Raw genomic sequence first — 19,234 nt, 5'->3', positions numbered from 1 at the left:
ATAAAACAATGATGCAGAAATCAGAGTTAACACAGGGACTGAGCAAAAATCCTTAGGTCTCCTGCTATTTCATGGGCTTTCTAGCAATGCTACTTCCCCTACAGGGCTATGATGAAAATTTTAAAAAGGTAAAACATGTAACACACTTGGTACAGTGCCTGGCCCTTAACCAGCTGATGATTAATTACTACCATTGTTGTTAATGTTGTTTACATACAGTCTCTTACTTAAAGTAGTTTAACTGAGGAGATCTGATTAAGATGTAAAATACATACTGAAAAGACAATAAACCCTAAAAACTGACACTCTGCTAGTCAAGGTGAAGAAACTAAGAATCAGAAGTTACTCTAAGATCATGTATAGCATGTGGTTAAGACATGTTTGACATCCAAGTTCTTTCCACTGCACCATGTTACCTCTTTTCCACTGGAAACAATAATAAATAAGTTCAGCAGATGTTGTAGAGAGGGGCCTGACCAGTACATGGAAGAGAGTAGGGGGATGCCAGGGAGGTAAGGCAAAATGGGTCGAGTGAAAGGAGACTGTATAAATTAAAAGTCAATCTCAAGGAATGCAGTGTTGTAACTAGAGGCAATTAATTATAGGTATGAGACAGCAGGCTGGTGATGGGTACGAAAGGCCATCTCACTACAAAAATCCACACTACCTATGAAAAGTTTTTAAGACAGTGGGTCCAGCAGAACAGTTGAACATGAAAGGTTAAGTGACTTGTAGATGATGAAAGAGAGGAATGAGGCCAGAGGTGAAAGTTGAAAAGAGATTTGAGAGACGAAAAACCTCCTGGGCAGCCAGACTAAATACTATCTTGCTTTAAGTAATCAAGGTACACTATTACTTTTTCACTGAGTTAATGGACAACTGTTTGCTTAAAAACAAAACCCCCAAAGCCCCAAACCAACAAACAAAACCAAAACGGCACCAATTCTCTTAACATATTTCAATACAATTCAGTTTACCAATGTGTTTAAAAACATACTACATTAGGGCAAGGTAAACAGATAACCTTAAGGCCATGAGTGGTTATTTATTACCAAAGGTTGACAATGCTATTAATATTTAAATCTTTATAGAAAACAACATAAAAGAAAAAATCACAACAAAAAGGTCTGAGGCCATGAGAAAAACCTTTGAACCGGAAGTCACGTTCCCTGCCCCTAGAATAAACATAAATTTTATCTCCACTTATATATCCCCATTTCTACAAAATATCCAAACGCAATAAAACATATCAGTTCTAAGAATGGTTGCCTACCAGTTTTCCTTTAGGAAAAGACTTAAGACTATTCATGTCCTTGTACAGAATTCTGTGGAATGTGTGAGCATGAAGGCTAAGCAGACATAATTCCAATTTAACAAGGGAGATTACAATTGAGGGAGTGAGTTAAATCCCTAGGTGCCCATTCTCTTTTGTCAAAATCAGCATGTTCTCCTCCTCTCCTATTACTCTCTTTAGAGTCGAGAAGAGAATGCACAGCTTAATGGCTAATAGTCTGGATTGTTCATCTCACTGCCTGTACCCTCTTCTCTCCTCTCCCAGCAATCCAAATTCAGTGGATGTATTATTCTGGATATATGTCTGGGTCAGTGGCTCTCAAGAGGTGTTGCAGAATCCTGTGGGGATCCCTGAAACCATTTCAGGGGAATCATGAACCTTTTTCACTGTCGGAAGAAGACCTCAACTGCCCCATTCACTGAAGTGATGTTTAGCACTAATGGGCAAAAGCAATGGTGAATAAAAACGCTAGTGCTCTGGAATGAATCTAGGTAATGGCACCAAAGGGGACTCAGAGTCATGAGATTCTTCACTGCCATGTACTTAAAAATTTCAAACATACCAAATTCAATTAATATTTTTGATGATAGAAAAATTAACTGTATTAAATCATGAATCTTATTTCATTTTTTACCTAAGTATAATTGACATATTATATTAGTTTCAGGGGCACAACATAATGATTTGGTGGTTGTATCGATCCTGAAATGATCACCACAAAAAATCTAGTTAACATCTGTCACTATACAATTATAAAAGATTTTTCTGGCAAAGAAAACTTTTAAGATCTACTCTCAGCAACTTGCAAATAATGCATTACAGTGTTATTAACTATAGTCATATGCCATACATTACATTCCCATGAGCTTTTATTTTATATTGGAAGTTTGTACTTCTCAATCACCTTCACCTATTTTACCAAACCCCCGACACTCCTCCCTACCCCCAGCAATCACCAACCTGTTCTCTGTATCTATGCATTTCTGTTCCTTTTTCAGATTGCACTAAAAGTGAAATCATACGACATCTGACTTATTTCACTTAGCGTAATACCCTCAAGTTCCATTCATGTTGTCACAAAAGATTTCATCCTTTTTAATGGCTAAATAGTGCAGTGTGTGCACATACATGCGTCCTGTTTCCATGTGTATCTCACTTCTTTCCCCATTCATGGACAACCTAGGATGCTTCCATGACTTGGCTCTTGTAAATAATCCTGCAATGAACATGAGAGCGCAGATATCTTTTCAAATCTGAGCTTTCATTTTCTTTGAATCAATATCCAGAAGTGGAATTACTGGATCTTGTGGTAGTTCTTTTTTTGTTTTTGTTTATTTTTTTTTGAGGAACCTCCATACTGTGTTCTATAGTGGCTACACCAATTTACGTTCCCACTAAGAGTGGAAAGGATTCCCCTGTCTCTGCGTCCTCGCCAACATGTGGTATCTCTTGTCCTGTCCTGTGATAATAGCCATTCTGACAGGTGTGAGGTGGTAGTCTCATTGTTTTTATTTAAATTTCCTTGATAATTAATGATATTGAGCACACTCTCAGGTGCCTACTGACCATCTGTAGGTCTTCTTTGAAAAAAAAAAGTCTTTCAGATCCTCTGCCCATTTGTTAATCAAATGGTCTTTGTTTTGGAGTTTGTTTTATTTGGCTACTGAGCTGTAGTTTTTTACATTTTGGATACTAAACCCTTAACGAATATGTGATTTGCAAATATCTTCTCCCAATCCATAGGTTGCCTTCTTGGTGTGGTGGTTCCCTTTACTGTGTGAAAGCCTTTTAGTTTGATGTAGTCCCATTTGTTTATATCGCCAAGGTCTTTGAAGCCAGTTTCAAAGAAATTACTGCCAATACCCATGTTAAGGAACTTACTGCCTATTTTCTTCCAGGAATTTATTAATTTCTGGTCTTACATTAGTCTTTAATCCATTTTGAGTTGATTTTTCTTGTGGTGTAAGCTAGTGATCCAGTTTTCCCAGAACCATTTATTGAAGAGACTATCCTTTCCTCATTGTTTATTCTTCCCTCTTTTGTCACAAAGTAATTGACCAGAGACGAATACAGGGGTTTATTTAGGGGCTCTCTATTCTGTTCCATTGATGTACACATCTGTTTTTAGGTCAATACTGTTTTAATGAATACAGTTTTGTGATATAGTTTGAAATCAGGGAGCATGATGCCTTCAGCTTTATTGTCCTTTCTCAAGACTGCTTTGGCTATTTGATATCTTTAATGGTCCCCAAATTTTTAGGATTCTTCTAATACTAAAAAATGCCATTGGAATTTGGAAATGGATAGGAATTCCACTGAATCTATAGACTGCCATGGGTAACACACTTTAAAGATATTGGTTCTTCCAATCCATGAGCACAGAAAATCTTTCATTTGGGTCATATTCCATTTCCTTCTCAATGTGTTAGTTTTTGGTATACAGGTCCTTTCACTTCCTTGGTTAAATTTCTTCCTAAGCCTTTTCTTTTTGGTGTGATTGTAAATGGGACTGTTCTCTTGAATTCATCTTGAAAATGCAACAGATTTTTGTGTGCTGATTTTGAACCCTGCAAGTTTCTTCTGGTGGAGTATTCACGGTATTCTATGTAAAATCAGGTCATCCACAAATAGTGCTGGTTTTACTTTTTTTCGATTTAGATGCCTTTTCTTTCTTGCCTAATTGCTCTGGTCAGAAATTCTATTTTCTAATACTGTGCTGAATGAAAGTGGGGAGAATGGGCATCTGGGTCTTGATCCTGATGTTAAAAGAAAGGATTTCACAGCTTTTTACTGTTGAGTATGTTGTGGATTTATCATAAATGGTCTTTATTATATTGAAGTATGTTGCCTCTATGCCCAACTTTGTTTAGAGTTTTTACAAAAAATGGATGTTGTGGGCAGCCCGGGTGGCTCAGCGGTTTAGCGCTGCCATCAGCCCAGGGTGTGATCCTGGAGACCTGGAATTAAGTCCCACGTCAGGCTCCCTGTGTGGAGTCTGCTTCTTCCTCTGCCTGTGTCTGTGGGTCTCTCATGAATAAATAAATAAAATCTTTAAAAAAAAAATGGATGTTGTATTTTGTCAAATGCTTTTTCTGCATTTATTGAGATGCAGTAGGACTTTTATTTTTTGGCTTTCTCTTTTATCCAGACATATACATAGTATTTACAGTATGTGTACATAGAAAATTTGTACCCACACAACATTCTGACAATTACTATTCCATCATCCTCTGAAAAGGAAAGGGGCTCGGGAAGGGGTCTGAGTCTACTAGACTACCCCCATAGCATCACTGCAAGCAAAGCCCTGACAGGACAGTGACATGTCCTGTAATACCTATAAAAAAAGTACAGAACCACTAAGTTACTAATACTGTTAGTGCCTTTCTGATTAGTGACCATGTTTCATAGATAAGCTTACTATCTGGCAATACACTTTTTCCTGTCAAAAAATATTTGGCCACATTCAACACTGTCAAGAGTTGGGTATGGACCCATGACCATCTCCCACTGACTGGTGTTTAATGTATTTCTGTAGTACTAGGCAGCATTTCCCCTAATTCCACAAACTAGAACATTCAGTACTGCTTCTTGTGAAACCACTAGGCCTTCTCCTAGCTTCAGATCATCTGAGCAACTCTTCATGGCCAACCCCTTCCTCCCTCCCTTAAGGCCAGAGGAGGCATATGTGCTACCATGGTTAAACCTTAGAAGAACAGATCAATTTGTCCTGTGCTGACTCAGATGCTGCTGTTGCTGAGGTGGGTGTTGGTGGTGATGGGACTGAAGGATGTGCCCTGCTGTAGTGGAAATGCAGCAGGGGTAAGCTGGTTTCAAGGCTGCTCCATAGAAATCCTTCAAGTCTGTAAAAACTGCTGCAGTAGTTGGGTCAGCGGAGTCTAAGAGGGTTGCTGAATTAAACTAAGCTGCCCTTCCTTGGAACGCTGCTGCTGCTGCGTGATGGACAAAGTCTGTGATTGCTGTTGTTGTGTAGCAAAAGTAGGGCAGGTAGCCGCCACCTAACCCATAAGCATAGTGCTAAATACCACGACCACCCCCAAGCTACAAGAGCAGTTATTAACTTAATCACACAGCACATGCTGCTGACCTTGAAAAGATTCTTCTCTGTCCCAAACCAGTGGGGTGACTGCAGCCCTCTGGGTACGGTTTTGTGGCACTGTTTTGTGGGTGGAATCTGGACCATGTTTTCTGCTATGAAATCATCACAGTGTCATACAGTGGGGCTGTTAGCATGCTCTGTGTCCAACTGGAAAGAGGTGTTTATTGACTCTGCCAGCTCAGTACGTTCTGTTGACTCTGATTTGATGGACTTCGTTGGGTATGCTGTAGTATCATATGTTGAGTGTGCCAATGTGTCCAGTACCATTTCACTTTGATTTTGGTTAGTTTGAACAACTTGGTCCTTAATATTTATAGGATGTTTGATGAATTTCCAGAAGAAACTTGAACAGAATCTAAATTCAACCCAGGGGTAGACTGTTGTAAAAACATCTACAGCCCTCAACCATGGACCATTTAAAGTTGTTCTTGAATTTTTCTTAGTTCTTCTTGTGGCTGATGGATATTTGCCTCTGTCTTCCATGTCTGTTGCTCCAACTGGTCTTTCAGTTGCTGCATGGCTCATAATTGAGCTAAAAATTGAAACTGAGACATGCCTTAAGGAACTTGCATATTTGCAACTTGAGATATCACTGGCCATATCAATGACTGAACAGACTGGGAACTTATGGACTAACTCAACAATGACCCTCTTTGCCATCATCTTTTCATTAAGATGGTATATGCTGCTATCTGGGAGGAGTGCAAGTCTCTGCTGATGTTGAGGGAACGGTCTGAGACTGCCAGGTGAAACGATTTTCTTGAACTCTGGGAGGAAGCAGGAGGAGGTGGGCTGTGATCAAACCCTTCCAATGCTTCCTTGAGGCCTGTTATCTATACAATTATCAGACCGAGAATCTTGGCTTTTGTTAGCAGTTGTCTCAGAGACTCTTCAACGCCAAGTACTCTTCATATTTCAGCCCTAACTTATGCATAATTTAGCATGGTAGGAGTACAAACAATAAACTCTGGCTTGGAATTCCACTAAAGATAAACGATACAATGAGTTTGAAGCCAAATCCACTGTGGTCCTTTAATTAGGAACCTATAATGACGTGATCTGCCTTTCCCATACTGCATTAAGAGCTCATGACATTTTTGCCAAATATTCTAGACCATGCACATGACATTCACACCCTGATGTTCACAGAACTTCAAAGGCAAATGTTCTATCATAGGTAGTTCCTTGTGACCTAGCAATAAAATTGTGAATGATGGCCAGATATCTAGAGCTCATTAAGGTCTTCAACAGTACACATCCTTGATGAACTAAAGTTTAGCTTATCTGACAATAGCTACAATACAATTTCGATCACCTTAAGGCCTCTATGTGCCTTGTATAGTTCCTTCTAAACCATTCTCTAATGATTTGAAATCTCCTATAAATTACACGTATTCATAGATATGTGACTCCTATGGGTCTACTGTTCCTCAAAGCATATGACAACAAGATTCTGATTTTAAATACTCAAGTGTTAATGAATCATTTTTCAGCAGATGGATAGAGAGTATTTTTAAAAACTAGTGAATGTTCCCTCTCTGGGATAAAATACTTTGATCCATGAGATTAAATGGTAAATATTAAGGTAATGAAGTTATATTCTCTCAGATACAAATAATATGCTTCCATCAGTCATGATGGCTTAAAAACAAAAAGCAAAAGCCTTGAACATTGTGTAAATTCTTCATTATTGAGGAATGTAGGGTTTTCCAGTCCTGTCAAATGTCATTGTCATATGACTGATTTGTTTTCAGTAAAAAAAAAAATCAGTGCTCTTCTACAGAACAGATTTCCTCTTACATGGAACTCTCTGGGCTTCCTGGATCTGGATGTCTTTTCCTTCCTGAGATTAGGGAAGTTGTGTTATTTTTCAAGTATGTTTTCTGCTTTCTCTTTCTGTGGTTCATATAATGTGAAAGTTATTTTGCTTGATATTGTCCTGTTGGTCCCTTACGCTATTTTTACTTCTTAAAATTCTGTTTGAGGGGTGCATCAGCGGCTCATTTAGTTAGGTGTCGAACTCTTGATTTTTGGCTCATGATCTCAGGGTTGTGAGACTGAGCCCCACATTGGGCTCTGCACTGATCATGAAGCCAACTTAAGATTCTCTCTCTCCCTCTGTCCTTCACCCCTGCTCGCACACATGCGCTCTTAGTTTTTTTTTCTCTATTGTCTTCCACATTACTGATATTTCTTGTGCCTCATTAGTCTGTTGTTAGAACCCCTCCAGAGTATTTTTCAATTCACTTACTGTATTCTTCAGCTCTGTGAAATCTCTGTGGTACTTTCTTACACTTCTCTTTATTGAAGTTCTTACTAGGTTCATTTCTCTTCCAAGTTCAATTAGCATTTTTATGACCATCAACTCTGATTTCTTAAGTAAATTATCACCATTTCATTAACAGTTCTTTTCTGATTTTTATCTTGTTCTTTCATTTGGAACACATTCTTGTTCATTTTGCTTGACTGTATTGATTTCTAAGCAGCAGATGAAACAAACTTCAGCAAGTCATGAAGTGGCCTCAAAGAGGTGAGCCCTGCTGTTTAAGCCTCTTCTAACTCTTTGTCATCTAAGAAGCCTGATTTATATTCTTGATAGGTCCCAGTTGTTGAGGGAGTGCCAAGTCCTGTGAGTGTTCCAGAGGGAAGGATCTCAGTCTATCCCTAGTTTCAGGCAGAAACTAGAATATAAGCTAGGACCCTCAGGCAGCAGCTTTTAACGTATGCAAATATATAAACAGTCCTACGGGACTCCCATAAACCTCACTGATCTACAGACCAGGCAATCTAGAGATTTAGGACACCTAGGTCGGAAAAAATCAGGGCTCTAGACGAGTGTGTGAGCTTTAGCAAGGACAACAGAGTACAAAGATGGAAACTCCTGGACCATGTTCCCTGAGAACAATTGCATAGCCTCTAGATATGTGGTGATCCTGAAGCCTCTGAGGATGAAGTTTTGGACCAGTAAATAGATCTTTTTCACAGGAAAATGTTTGAGACTGCTGTCTATGCAGTATCCTGGGGAGAGCAGTCTGCTAAGAACTCTGTTTCTCAGAGAGTTTCAGACCCTTGGGTGCCTAGCTCTGTCGAGGATTTCGGGGTGCCATACACCCACTAGTGCTGGCAGGTCAGAGTGAGAGTGCAAAAGTGGTCCCCAACAATGGCCCCTGTCCCAGGAGGGATTCCCATTAGGCTCCTGGCCCTTGGGCAGATACTTTAGGATTAGCAAGAGAATCTCCTCCACATACGGTCTAAGCACTTTTCTACACTGTTGCAGCTAATCAGGGGACAGGAAAACTCACAACAACTTAAGATTCCCCAACCTTTACCCTACAGACCACAATTTTGTTTTGAATACCAGGACTACAATTTGAGGGAAATTATCACAAAACATGTTTGTGGGAACTGCATTGTCATGGCAGGGTCCAGGCACACCTAAGAGATACTGCAGATTTGGTTCCAGACCACTGCAATTAAGTGAGTCCAAAGAATTTTGTGGTTTCCCAGTGCGTCTAAAAGTCGTGTTGACACCATACCATAGCCCATTAAGTATGCCACAGCATTATGTCTGAAAAATACTTCACTGTTAAAAAAAGCTAACCATTATCTGAGCTTTCAGAGTCCTAATCACAGATCACCACACATACACATCGTGAGAATCACTAAAATGTGACACAGAGGCAAAGTGAGCAAATGCTATTCGAAAAATGGTGCCAACAGACTTGACAGAAGGCTGCACAAACCGTTAATCTAAAATAAAAAACGTCTTTGTCACTAATAACATCCTCGTAGTGCTCTGTACCTCCCCACACACCCTTGCCCAAATAGGCTGAATGATACCTTCCTAGTTTGGAACTAATTTTTTGTTCCAGTTGTCTCTTCTTGGTTTTCCTTTCAAGAAGCTCCTTCTTCTTTTGTCTAAGTTCATTGTCTTTGTGTTCTAGATGTTTGTTTCGCTCACATAGGGCAATCAACCCTGCTTCCACTGCTTGCAATTTTCTATTAATTTCCTATGAAATATTAAAGATTGTTATTTTAAAAATAGTTCTAGTTAAAGTATTATAAATCCAGTTAATTTTTTTTTTTAATACTCAAAGTAACTGACCTTCAGCTGTTCTTCCAAGTGTCGTCTTTGCTCTAGATCCACAGTGACTGTGAGAAACTGGGCTACTTTTAGCGATGTGTTACTAGAAATAACTTTGTTCGAATAGAAGGAAGTTTTCACCACATACTTTTCTTCTGCTGTATACATTTGTTTTAACCGGGTTTCTTGTATTACCTGTCATATAAGCCAAACAAGGTCAAACTGTTAGGGTACATCTAATAGTCATTAAAACATTTTTAAAAGGACTAAAACTCTGGAAAATGCAGATCAAGTGAATTTGAAAAGATCAAAACAGATATACCTTTTTTTTTTTTTTTTTTTTAACTTCACCAGTAACATCTCTAAAAAGGTGGGTGATAGATACATCTTAGGGTATTATTTTGGAAAATACTAAGGAAGAGAGAAGGAATAAAACCCAAACAGCTACAGCAAAGGTGGCAATACTTCTACCTGACTATATAATCTCTCTCAAGTAAGTCTACTTTTGGAGTTTTGGTGAATTTACAGTAGAGATGCCAGGAACCAGCTGCCCAGAACACAAAACTGTGGTAGCTCAACTAAGTCATTTATTCTCACCTTCCCTCAGTTATAATTCCTGTATATTTGGAAGAATACCTAATGGACACACTTGAAATTTTTCAAAAAAAAAATTTTTTTTTTTACATTTTTTGGAAAGCTTGTCTCTCAAGAGCTTAATAAACTAAAGCACATCCTAAACACAGTAACATTACTCTATGTATTGCTGCATATTCATGAATAACAGGCTATCGTGATACAGTTTTTTTCCAATCTCTGAAGCTTCACTATCAATACTCTTATGGCTTGTTTCTATCTGGAAGTTTATAGTCAAGTGAAGAGATAAGACACATTTGAGCACACTTAAGTTTAACAGGGTATAACCTGGTATCCACAAATTGCTGAATAATTTGAAATAAAGAGAAAGCTAAAAGGCTACTCAAGTTCTAATAAATTTAAACAGAGATGGCAAGGGCAGGGCACTCGCAGCAAAAAGGTCATCATGGCCTAAGGTGGCAGAACAACCAAAGAGGAGAGTCCTAGAAATTAATGAGAACAATTCCATAAATGTTCCTATATATATAGATGGTCTTGTCCTCTTTTCTAAAGGATAGAAGAGTGGTATACCCACATGGAGAGCCCTAATATTCATTTCCTCAAATGTTCTCCATAATGTAATTTTTATTCAAACACACAGGCAACTTACTAACTTAGTGGTTTATTGTTTTTGTTGTTGTTGTTTGTTTGCAAAATGGGTTGGTAATAAGCCCTCATTTCTATCTTCTGTCCATAAAGTTTAATAAAGAGTCCCTAAGTTACAAATGAATTGTCCCAGGGATACTGGGACACTAGGTATAAGATTTTAAAACACATTTTCTAATGAAATCAATATAATCAATAGTAGTTGGGTCTCTAACTGGGTCCTTAGATGCTTACAAGCAAAAAACACAACCTGGTGTTATGGAGATACTTGTTTTGGATGAAGAGATTTCTTTCCTGCTTCTGCCTGTGATAGAAGCAACAAATGTAATCCGAAGTCTTGGAGATTTATATGAGAAGGTGAAAACTCCAAGCAGAATTAGCAAAATATAAGAACTACAAGTATGTGTGCTATGCTAGCCAAGAAGGGAGATCCTATGAAGGGAGGTCAATCATATAGCAGATAATCTTAAATGGCAGCTTTAAGAAAGGAAGGGCTTATCGAAACAGTTCTGTACACCAGCCTACCACCCTAACGTATAATTTATCTGAAAAATAATCTAGAAGAATTTAAATGATTAAACTTTTTGGAATCCATTCTATAATTTTATGCATGCAACTTTTTATGCAATTACCATATATTCAACAGTCCCTGCCAGCTCCCAAACCAGAAGGAGGGCAATATGGTAAAAGCCAAAAAAAGTAATTAATATAATGTCTGAACATAGGTTTGTCAAGCAAAATAGAATGAGGTAAGAGTGCCAGGTGTGTCTTTTCAGGCTTCAACATTTTATTCAATAAATACAGATATAAAAGCATTTACTCTAGATAACTCCATATCATATGTGCCATAACATAATAGTCAACAGTCACTATTTTGTGTTATATTAAAAATGTAAAATACAAAGAATATCTGTGTGGTTAAAAACAACAGTGACCTACTTCTTTAAATTTCTCATAATTTTTTATTTTTATGCTAAGAAGTTTTAACAAAATGAGATTCTGGTAATGATTTCAGTATTTCTTACCCGTTCAATTCTTTCTCTGGTCCTTTCAGTTCCTACAGGAACTTCATGAATATGATAATGGCAGCAAAGGAAGCTCATGACAGGATCAGGTGCATCAAATAATTCTCGCAAATAAGAGAAAAATCCATATGGTCTGAAACAGAAAGCACTCACTAGATTTTTCTTCTTAAAAGAAAATCATTTACAGAAATCTGATAGTTTTCATGTGGCAAATAAACAAAATATAAATTAATGATGGTATGGCAAAAATTTATATTTTAAAATCAATATTAAGTGATTAATGTTGAGACTTCTTCCCTTGTCAGAAAAGTTTAATATATTTATGATTAAAACTATTAATCTTTTTTGTTTCTTCCATTGCTTTTATATTTAGAATGTTTACTTACACCCAGAATTAAGATATTTATTTATTAACTGTTTTATAATTGCAAATTTTCCATTTAGTCCTTCTGGAGATTACTTCTGCATTATGAAGTGATGACCGGTTTGACTTTCCCAATACCTAACCAACTATCTTAGTATCTTTTATGAAACAGTCCAGTATTATTCCACTGATCTGAAACATCACCAGTAAATATTCCATGGTTTGTCTGTTCCTAGTTTCCTTCTTTTAAACTTAAGCAGAGATCCTAAAAGGGAATGATACAGCCTATAAGATACTTATGTAAGAGAGATATTTAAGAGCTAAATGGTTTTTCAATATTCAAAGTAACAGATTAATTCTAAAAATATTTTTGAGACTTACTTTAGTTCATTCAGAGATCTTGAAGGTGCTTTGTCTGCGTATGAACTCTTGGGAGCAATGACAGCATTTACTCTCAATTTTTTATTGTCACGAATCTGAATATAAGGGAAAAAACATTTTACTTAGCATACACTATCAAAATGATTTTTAAAGTTACATTCCTACTGTATAAGATGATCAACTGTATATTTAATGGTACTTTCGAGAAAATGTTTTAGTGTGATAAGGACATTATAATTACATGTTTGTAGAGAAAGAATTTCAGTGAAAATAGAGCACATTTAAGAGTTAAGGAAGCTCTTCCAAAAAACGAGAGGAAATGCAAGACATTTCCCACATCATTTTATGATTCCAGCATAATCTTGATACCAAAACCTGACAAAAAACACTATCCCTCATTAATACATATGCAGAAGTCCTTTACAAAATATTAGTATACAGAATACAGCAATATGTAAACAGCACACATAACCAAGTAGAGTTTCTCAGAGAAATGCGAGATTGATATATTTCAGAAACCAATCTAGGGCACCTGGGTGGCTCAGTGGTTGAGCATCTGCCTTTGGCTCAAGTCGTGATTCCAGGGTCCTGCAATTAAGTCCCCTCCCAACAGGGAGCCTGCCTCTCTCTCTCTCTCTCTCTCTCTCATGAATAAACAAATAATCTTTAAAAAAATCTAATTTATGTCCACAGAATAGAGTACAAAAGCCAAACAATCATTCCAGTAGATGCGGAAAAATATGATAAATTCTCAGCAAACTAGGAACAGAAGGCAACTTCATCTATGGTAACTATATAGCAGACACAATACTTCTTACACGATAAGATGCTAATGGTATTCTATAGTAGATATTACAGGAGGCAGTTATATACAATAAATTTCACAATGTAAAACGAACAGTCAGACATGTGGGAAGTAGTTTTGGTCCTGAAGCTATGGAAAGTTACTTATCACAGCACACACACAAAAACAAAGGTCAAAATTTCAGGATCTCCTGTCACATTATCCATATAGGATTCAAATCTCTAGCACAGAAGAAGCATGAGTTTTTTACTTAAAAAAAAAAAAAAAAAAAAAGGTACCCAGTGTAGGCTAAGCAGACCATTTCCAACAGAAAGCATCTAACTGCACCTGACTGAATGCCCTCTGCAACATGCCATTTATCAGACTTGTAATGCAAGTAACCTACTTCTTCAGACCAAAAACTCATTGGCTAAGCTTAAATAATCCTAAACTACACAAATGTCTAACTTTCTGGAGTCCATTCTGTAATTTTATACATGCAACTTTATGCAATTACCATATATTCAACATTTCCTGCCAACTCCCAAACCAGAAGGAGGGCAATATGGTAAAAGCCAAAAAAAGTAGGGATTCTTTCCAATCACTAGTGTACCACAGAAACAGAGGACCTCACTTGAGGTGATTCAGAGTCCTGTCCTCATTTACACTTGTTAGCCAAGATTTAAAGCAAAATCTAAACCTAATCTTTAGGGCTTTTAAAAGAAGGTGGCATATGCAAAAGGAAAGAAATCTTACTGATAGTAACAACAGCTAACAATATATATTTTATAGATAATCACATACAATAAAAATAATTGCAAACAAGCACTGTTTTGTATACTTTTTTACTTATTAACAGATTTAATCCTTACAACCACCTTTTGAAGTAGATAATATATCTACATTTTACAGATAAAGAAATTATGGCACAAAACATTTAGGAAACTTGCCCAATTTAGTAGCAAAGCCAGAATTCAAATCTTGGCAGCCTATCTATAGAGTCTGTGCTCTGAACTAAGCCACATTGCCTTTTAGTGGCTTAGATTCTCTGTGGTGTTTCTGTAGCCAGATATAGAATTCTCATTCTTTCTGAAGAGGTTTTATATAAAAGCAACAACATATTGATTCCCATGCTCCCTATCAGGAAATGTATTGGAATGAACTTGGCTTTTCTTTAAGACCAAAGGCCCATCATTATGGGTTTTTTTCCCTCTTAAAACAGTATGAATTATTCTTACTAACTCCAAATAACTTCAAAACATGTTACAGATGTAATTATGAGCTGCTTCTTTTCTTGCAAAACAAATTCATTCCCCAATAATGACATATATAAAAAAGAAATTTGCAAAATTGAATGATTTTACACAAGAGTTACTGCTGGCATAATTAGTTGCTATTTTTTGCTTTAGTTTGAACTTAAAAACTTACGGACCAGAAAATAAGCACTAGGTGAGTCAAAGTATGTTGATTACTTGCCTCTTTGAGGAAAATCTCCATATCTTCTTGACTCTCAAATACAAAAGCTCTCAAGTCATTTGATGAAATATGATTTTCAATATACTTGGCATTTTTATTATCCTTCATATTGATCTAAAAAAAAGAAAATATAAGTTAATTCTCATGAAATTCAAACTGATTACTAGGACATAATTTTACTTTGATTTGTTTAGTCAAATTAAATTTAATACTTGAGGGGAAAAAAAAAATACTTGAGGGGGGAAAAAGATTTTGGTATGAATACTCAACACTTTAAAACCTCTACTAAATTTAGCACCCAGAAACATCTAATAATACATAGTAAAACAAAAGCCAAGACTTGAATAAGTACCTAATGCATATTAATTTTGATTCTAGCTAAAAAAATAACTACAGTCCTTTCTAGTCAACTCATTGAAAATATCTGAAATAGGCTTAGACTGTAATCTAAGGACAAAAATATTAAGTTTGGGGATAGATGAGAAATGTTTATTAATCTTCAAGAGGAAGTCATACTATACCTGGCAATAACAATCAGTACAAAAACACAAACAAAACTTTATGAAACTAATGAAAAGACACTTGGTATGAATTAATTTTAACAGTGGTTTCAAGAGAAATCCTAGGCTTGTACCACTAAAGCATAAGCTTTAGGATTTACCTTTTAAGTATTAACAAACCAGGCACTTCTGCATGTGAGGCTCAATGCTATGGAAAAACACTAAGATAAGTGAAGACAGGTTGTTTTAAGACTCTTTGCAGATAATAAGTATGCTGAAAAGTAGAGCACAATAGAGTTCTATAACAGAAGTGTCTATAAAGTACTGTCTTGTGGAATTTTGGCGGGGAGGGGGGGAGATGGATTTACCTTCAGCACATGGAAATCAGCTTTCTTGAAAAAATAAAGATTTATGAAAGAGAAGGAAGGTATTTGTGTACCATATATATAAAATACAACATATCAGTTTAGAGCTAAAACTCTGGGGTTGGACAGATGTTGCTTCAAATCACGTACCACTTAACTCTCTCAGTTTTAATTCTTTTCCAAAATGGGTACAGTAAAATAGTATCTCAGGAATAAATGTGGATTAAGAGAGTGCACAAAGAAATTTAGTACAGGGACGCCTGGGTGGCTCAGCGGTTGAGCATCTGCCTTTGGCTCAAGGCATGATCCCAGAGTCCTGGGATCCAGTCCCACATCAGGCTCTCCGCGGGGAGCCTGCTTCTCCCTCTGCCTGTGTCTCTGCCTCTCTCTCTGTTGTCTCTCATGAATAAATAAGATCTTAAAAAAAAAAAATTAGTACAATGCCTATCACATAAACATCAGAAACTACTACTACCTATTTAAAAAAAAACCACCACAAAACATCAGCACAAAATATGGGAACAGATACACAAGCAAACAAAACATAAAATACCTGGACATTAAACACTATAGAAATTTAGCTTCTCTCATTTCACAATTTCATTTTGGTACCAAATTTGGTACTTTCATTAGAAGCAGCAGTACAAATTAAAGAAAATGTTAAGTGAGTGTTAGCTACAACTTATAGAAAGAGTAAAGTAACCCCAACGTGACTGCAGGAAGTCACCTTTTTAAAATAGTTGTGGATAAGGCAGCCAAGACTGAGCTCTCATTATCACTCTCCTTTTTCAAAAAGACTCTTTTCTGGGGTCTCAATCTCGTGTAAGTTGGTTACATGGTCATTCAACTCTTCGAAGAATTTCACCTGCTCATTTAGATAATGAATCTGAAAAAAGCCTCAAGAGTAGGGGGTCATTCCTGTCCCTGCCCACTTTGTGCACTTCCAGTAGTAACTGAGTTATTCCCCACCCCACCCCACCCCCCGTAATATGCAAACTGCATTGCACTCAGTCTGGCTTCCTGACATCCTGAAGGAAGGAAGATTTCACCACTTTGCTGGTTCTGCAGCTTCATCAGCTACTTAGCATGCTCTTCCTTGTGAGACTGGTAAAGAAAATATTTGGCAAAGTTCAAGGTCACTTCTTCACAACACAGCAGAGAGGTGGACAGAGGAGACGTAGCACTCCAAGGTGATCAGGCAGTTGATGGCATGCATGGTTCAGTTTTTTAACCAAATCTTTCTATACATCCTATCCTATAACCTATTGTATAATTCATTAATAGGTCATAAATATCCTCTTATATTAAGACCTAGAGTGACATTTTTTTTAAGATTTTATTTATTCATAGAGATGCAGAGAGAGAGAGAGAGAGAGAGAGAGAGAGGCAGGCAGAGACACAGGCAGAGGGAGAAGCAAGCTCCATGCAGAGAGCCTGACTTGGGACTTGATCCCAGGACTCCAGGATCATGCCCTGGGCTGCAGGCGGCACTAAACCGCTGCACCACCGGGGCTGCCCTAGAGTGACATTTTTAATGGCTGCATAGTATTCCATCCAATGAATGTAGAATACTTTATATAACCAATCAATATATTTGGAAATTCTGTTCTTTGCACCCCACTATCATTGTGCTGTTATGAACACTGCTGTGAGGAGCAGAACCATAAACACATCTCTGTACACTTCTCTCATTGTATATTGGAATGGTTAGACATAACTCATGGAAATGGATTGCTAGTTGCCAAGTCATATGGCTAAAATTTTAAGTTTAAAGATTGCTAACTTGCCTACATGGGTGACATTTCAACTAGCTATTGAAAGGTTAGTTAAGTATGTGTGCATCAGGGTAGGGAAGGGGGTGGGAGATGAGGAAACATAGTTGGAAGAAGGTATGAAAGGTAAAGGGTTACCCCAGAAAGGATAAAAAAGCAAGAGTATATATCTTTTTATCTCAAAGATTCAAATGCAATTTGAATGTAAATATACACCAGTTAGTAATCCCTCTCGGTGACAAGCTACTATTAGGAGATCAAATGAAAAAAAGATGGCAAATTCACTTAAGTTGTGAATTAAAATTTTGAGGTTGACATTTTAATTAAAATCTGTTGACAATTACTTGCATTATAATTTATTATGTTAAGGATCAAAATATTTTCTTATATTTTCTTTCAGTCCTTACCAGATTAATCAAAACAATAATGTCTGCATCCAAAATAGATATTCCCTTCTTGATCTGGCAAAAATACTCTACTAATACATACCTGAGCAAGAAGAGAATACAGTATTATGCATATTAATTTTGCTAATATAATCTAAGATATAAAAAAGACAACTACATGAAATGATCTTAAAGAATAACACAAACATGAATTACAGAAAATAGAAGTTTTCACGAATCCTGCAAGGCTCTATAGTACATTCTTTTCTAAAGAAAAAAAAAAAAACACTAAGAACAATCCTTAAGTCATTTCTGGGTAAGTTTTAGGTTTATATTATACCGAAATATATCATTTCCAAGGAATGTGGTTTTTACTTTATTTTCTCTTTCCATGGCCACATTTCATTAAATGATTTATTAAATACAGATTATTTATTAAATACAGCTATTCTTAATGACTTATCAAAAAGAGCCATCTATCAAAGGTTTATAAGGTCAAGAGACTGCTGGTTGCATTCTCAGAATCCTTGGAATGCTCTATTTGTAGGTGATTTTCTCCTCTATCTTCTGTCAATTCCTCCAATCAACACATTTATAGCAGTTCTTAGCTTGTGGGCAGCATTTAATCTCTTGCCTGCTATAACCTAAGAATAACAACTGCCAGAAGGAACTAGCTAAGCAAACTCATTTTATACATGATTCTTGGTCGATAAGCTAACAGTTTCATAATCTTTCTAGACAAAGCTCAAAGATTTATTGGTCAAAAATCAGGTATGGATTCAGCAGCATACCAAGAGCCACAAGTTTGATAATGGAAAACCAGGGTTTTGATAACACTAAGAATTCTTAAAACAACAAAAAACCATGATGACTACAATAATAAAACTAACAGATGCTACCAAGATGAACAAAATTTCTTACCGTGAGCATTATAGGCTCACATACTCTTTGCTTAAATTTGTCCCGGTTATTTCTCAGCCACAAAACAGCATCGTATGTATCACGGTATCTTTGTCTCAACTTATCTTCCTTCTGATTCATAAGATTGTCAAACCGTACAATATTATCACCTACACCTAAAAAAGGAAGACAAAAGTATTATTTCTCTGAAAATTTTAATCAGTTAAATAATTCACTGGTAATATAAAAGGGTGTCTTAGATCTGAAAGTTAGCAACACCCTCAGCAACTACCCCCCACAGTGAGAAAGCAACACCCTGGACAAAAAAATGGTTACCAAATTTCCAAACATTTGAGAGAAAATATGATCTTTAAGTTACAAAAGTAAGCAAGCAGGTCACGTAAAAACCAGTAAGAAAACACTACATTTCCTAACATGAGACAACTGCAATAGGCCGTCAAAATTCTGAGCGAAAAATTATTTTAAACCTAGAGTCATATATACAACAAATCTATGAAACAAGGTATTTTGAGGGATGCAGAGACTC

General features: G+C 36.7%; 1 protein-coding gene and 1 pseudogene across 3 annotated transcripts in view; both read right to left on the bottom strand.

Moving 5' to 3' along the window:
- SMC5 (structural maintenance of chromosomes 5) overlaps positions 1 to 19,234 on the bottom strand; it is an 86,888-nt gene that overhangs the window by 21,982 nt on the left and 45,672 nt on the right. For all 3 annotated transcript variants that reach the window (XM_026001562.2, XM_026001563.2, XM_072762407.1), the window contains 6 exons: positions 18,709 to 18,863; positions 14,765 to 14,878; positions 12,505 to 12,599; positions 11,760 to 11,892; positions 9,517 to 9,690; positions 9,252 to 9,421 (listed from right to left, as the gene is read on the bottom strand). In XM_026001562.2, the coding sequence (XP_025857347.2) occupies positions 9,252 to 9,421; positions 9,517 to 9,690; positions 11,760 to 11,892; positions 12,505 to 12,599; positions 14,765 to 14,878; positions 18,709 to 18,863 (841 nt within the window). The remainder of the gene's footprint in view (positions 1 to 9,251; positions 9,422 to 9,516; positions 9,691 to 11,759; positions 11,893 to 12,504; positions 12,600 to 14,764; positions 14,879 to 18,708; positions 18,864 to 19,234) is intronic.
- On the bottom strand, positions 4,935 to 7,773 carry LOC112922055 (circadian locomoter output cycles protein kaput pseudogene; annotated as a pseudogene).

The sequence above is a fragment of the Vulpes vulpes genome, chromosome 1 (genome assembly GCF_048418805.1).
Source record: "Vulpes vulpes isolate BD-2025 chromosome 1, VulVul3, whole genome shotgun sequence".
NCBI classification, from domain to species: domain Eukaryota; kingdom Metazoa; phylum Chordata; class Mammalia; order Carnivora; family Canidae; genus Vulpes; species Vulpes vulpes.
The sequence above is the reverse complement of the archived record's forward strand: the minus strand, read 5'-3'. Positions and strand labels throughout refer to the sequence as shown.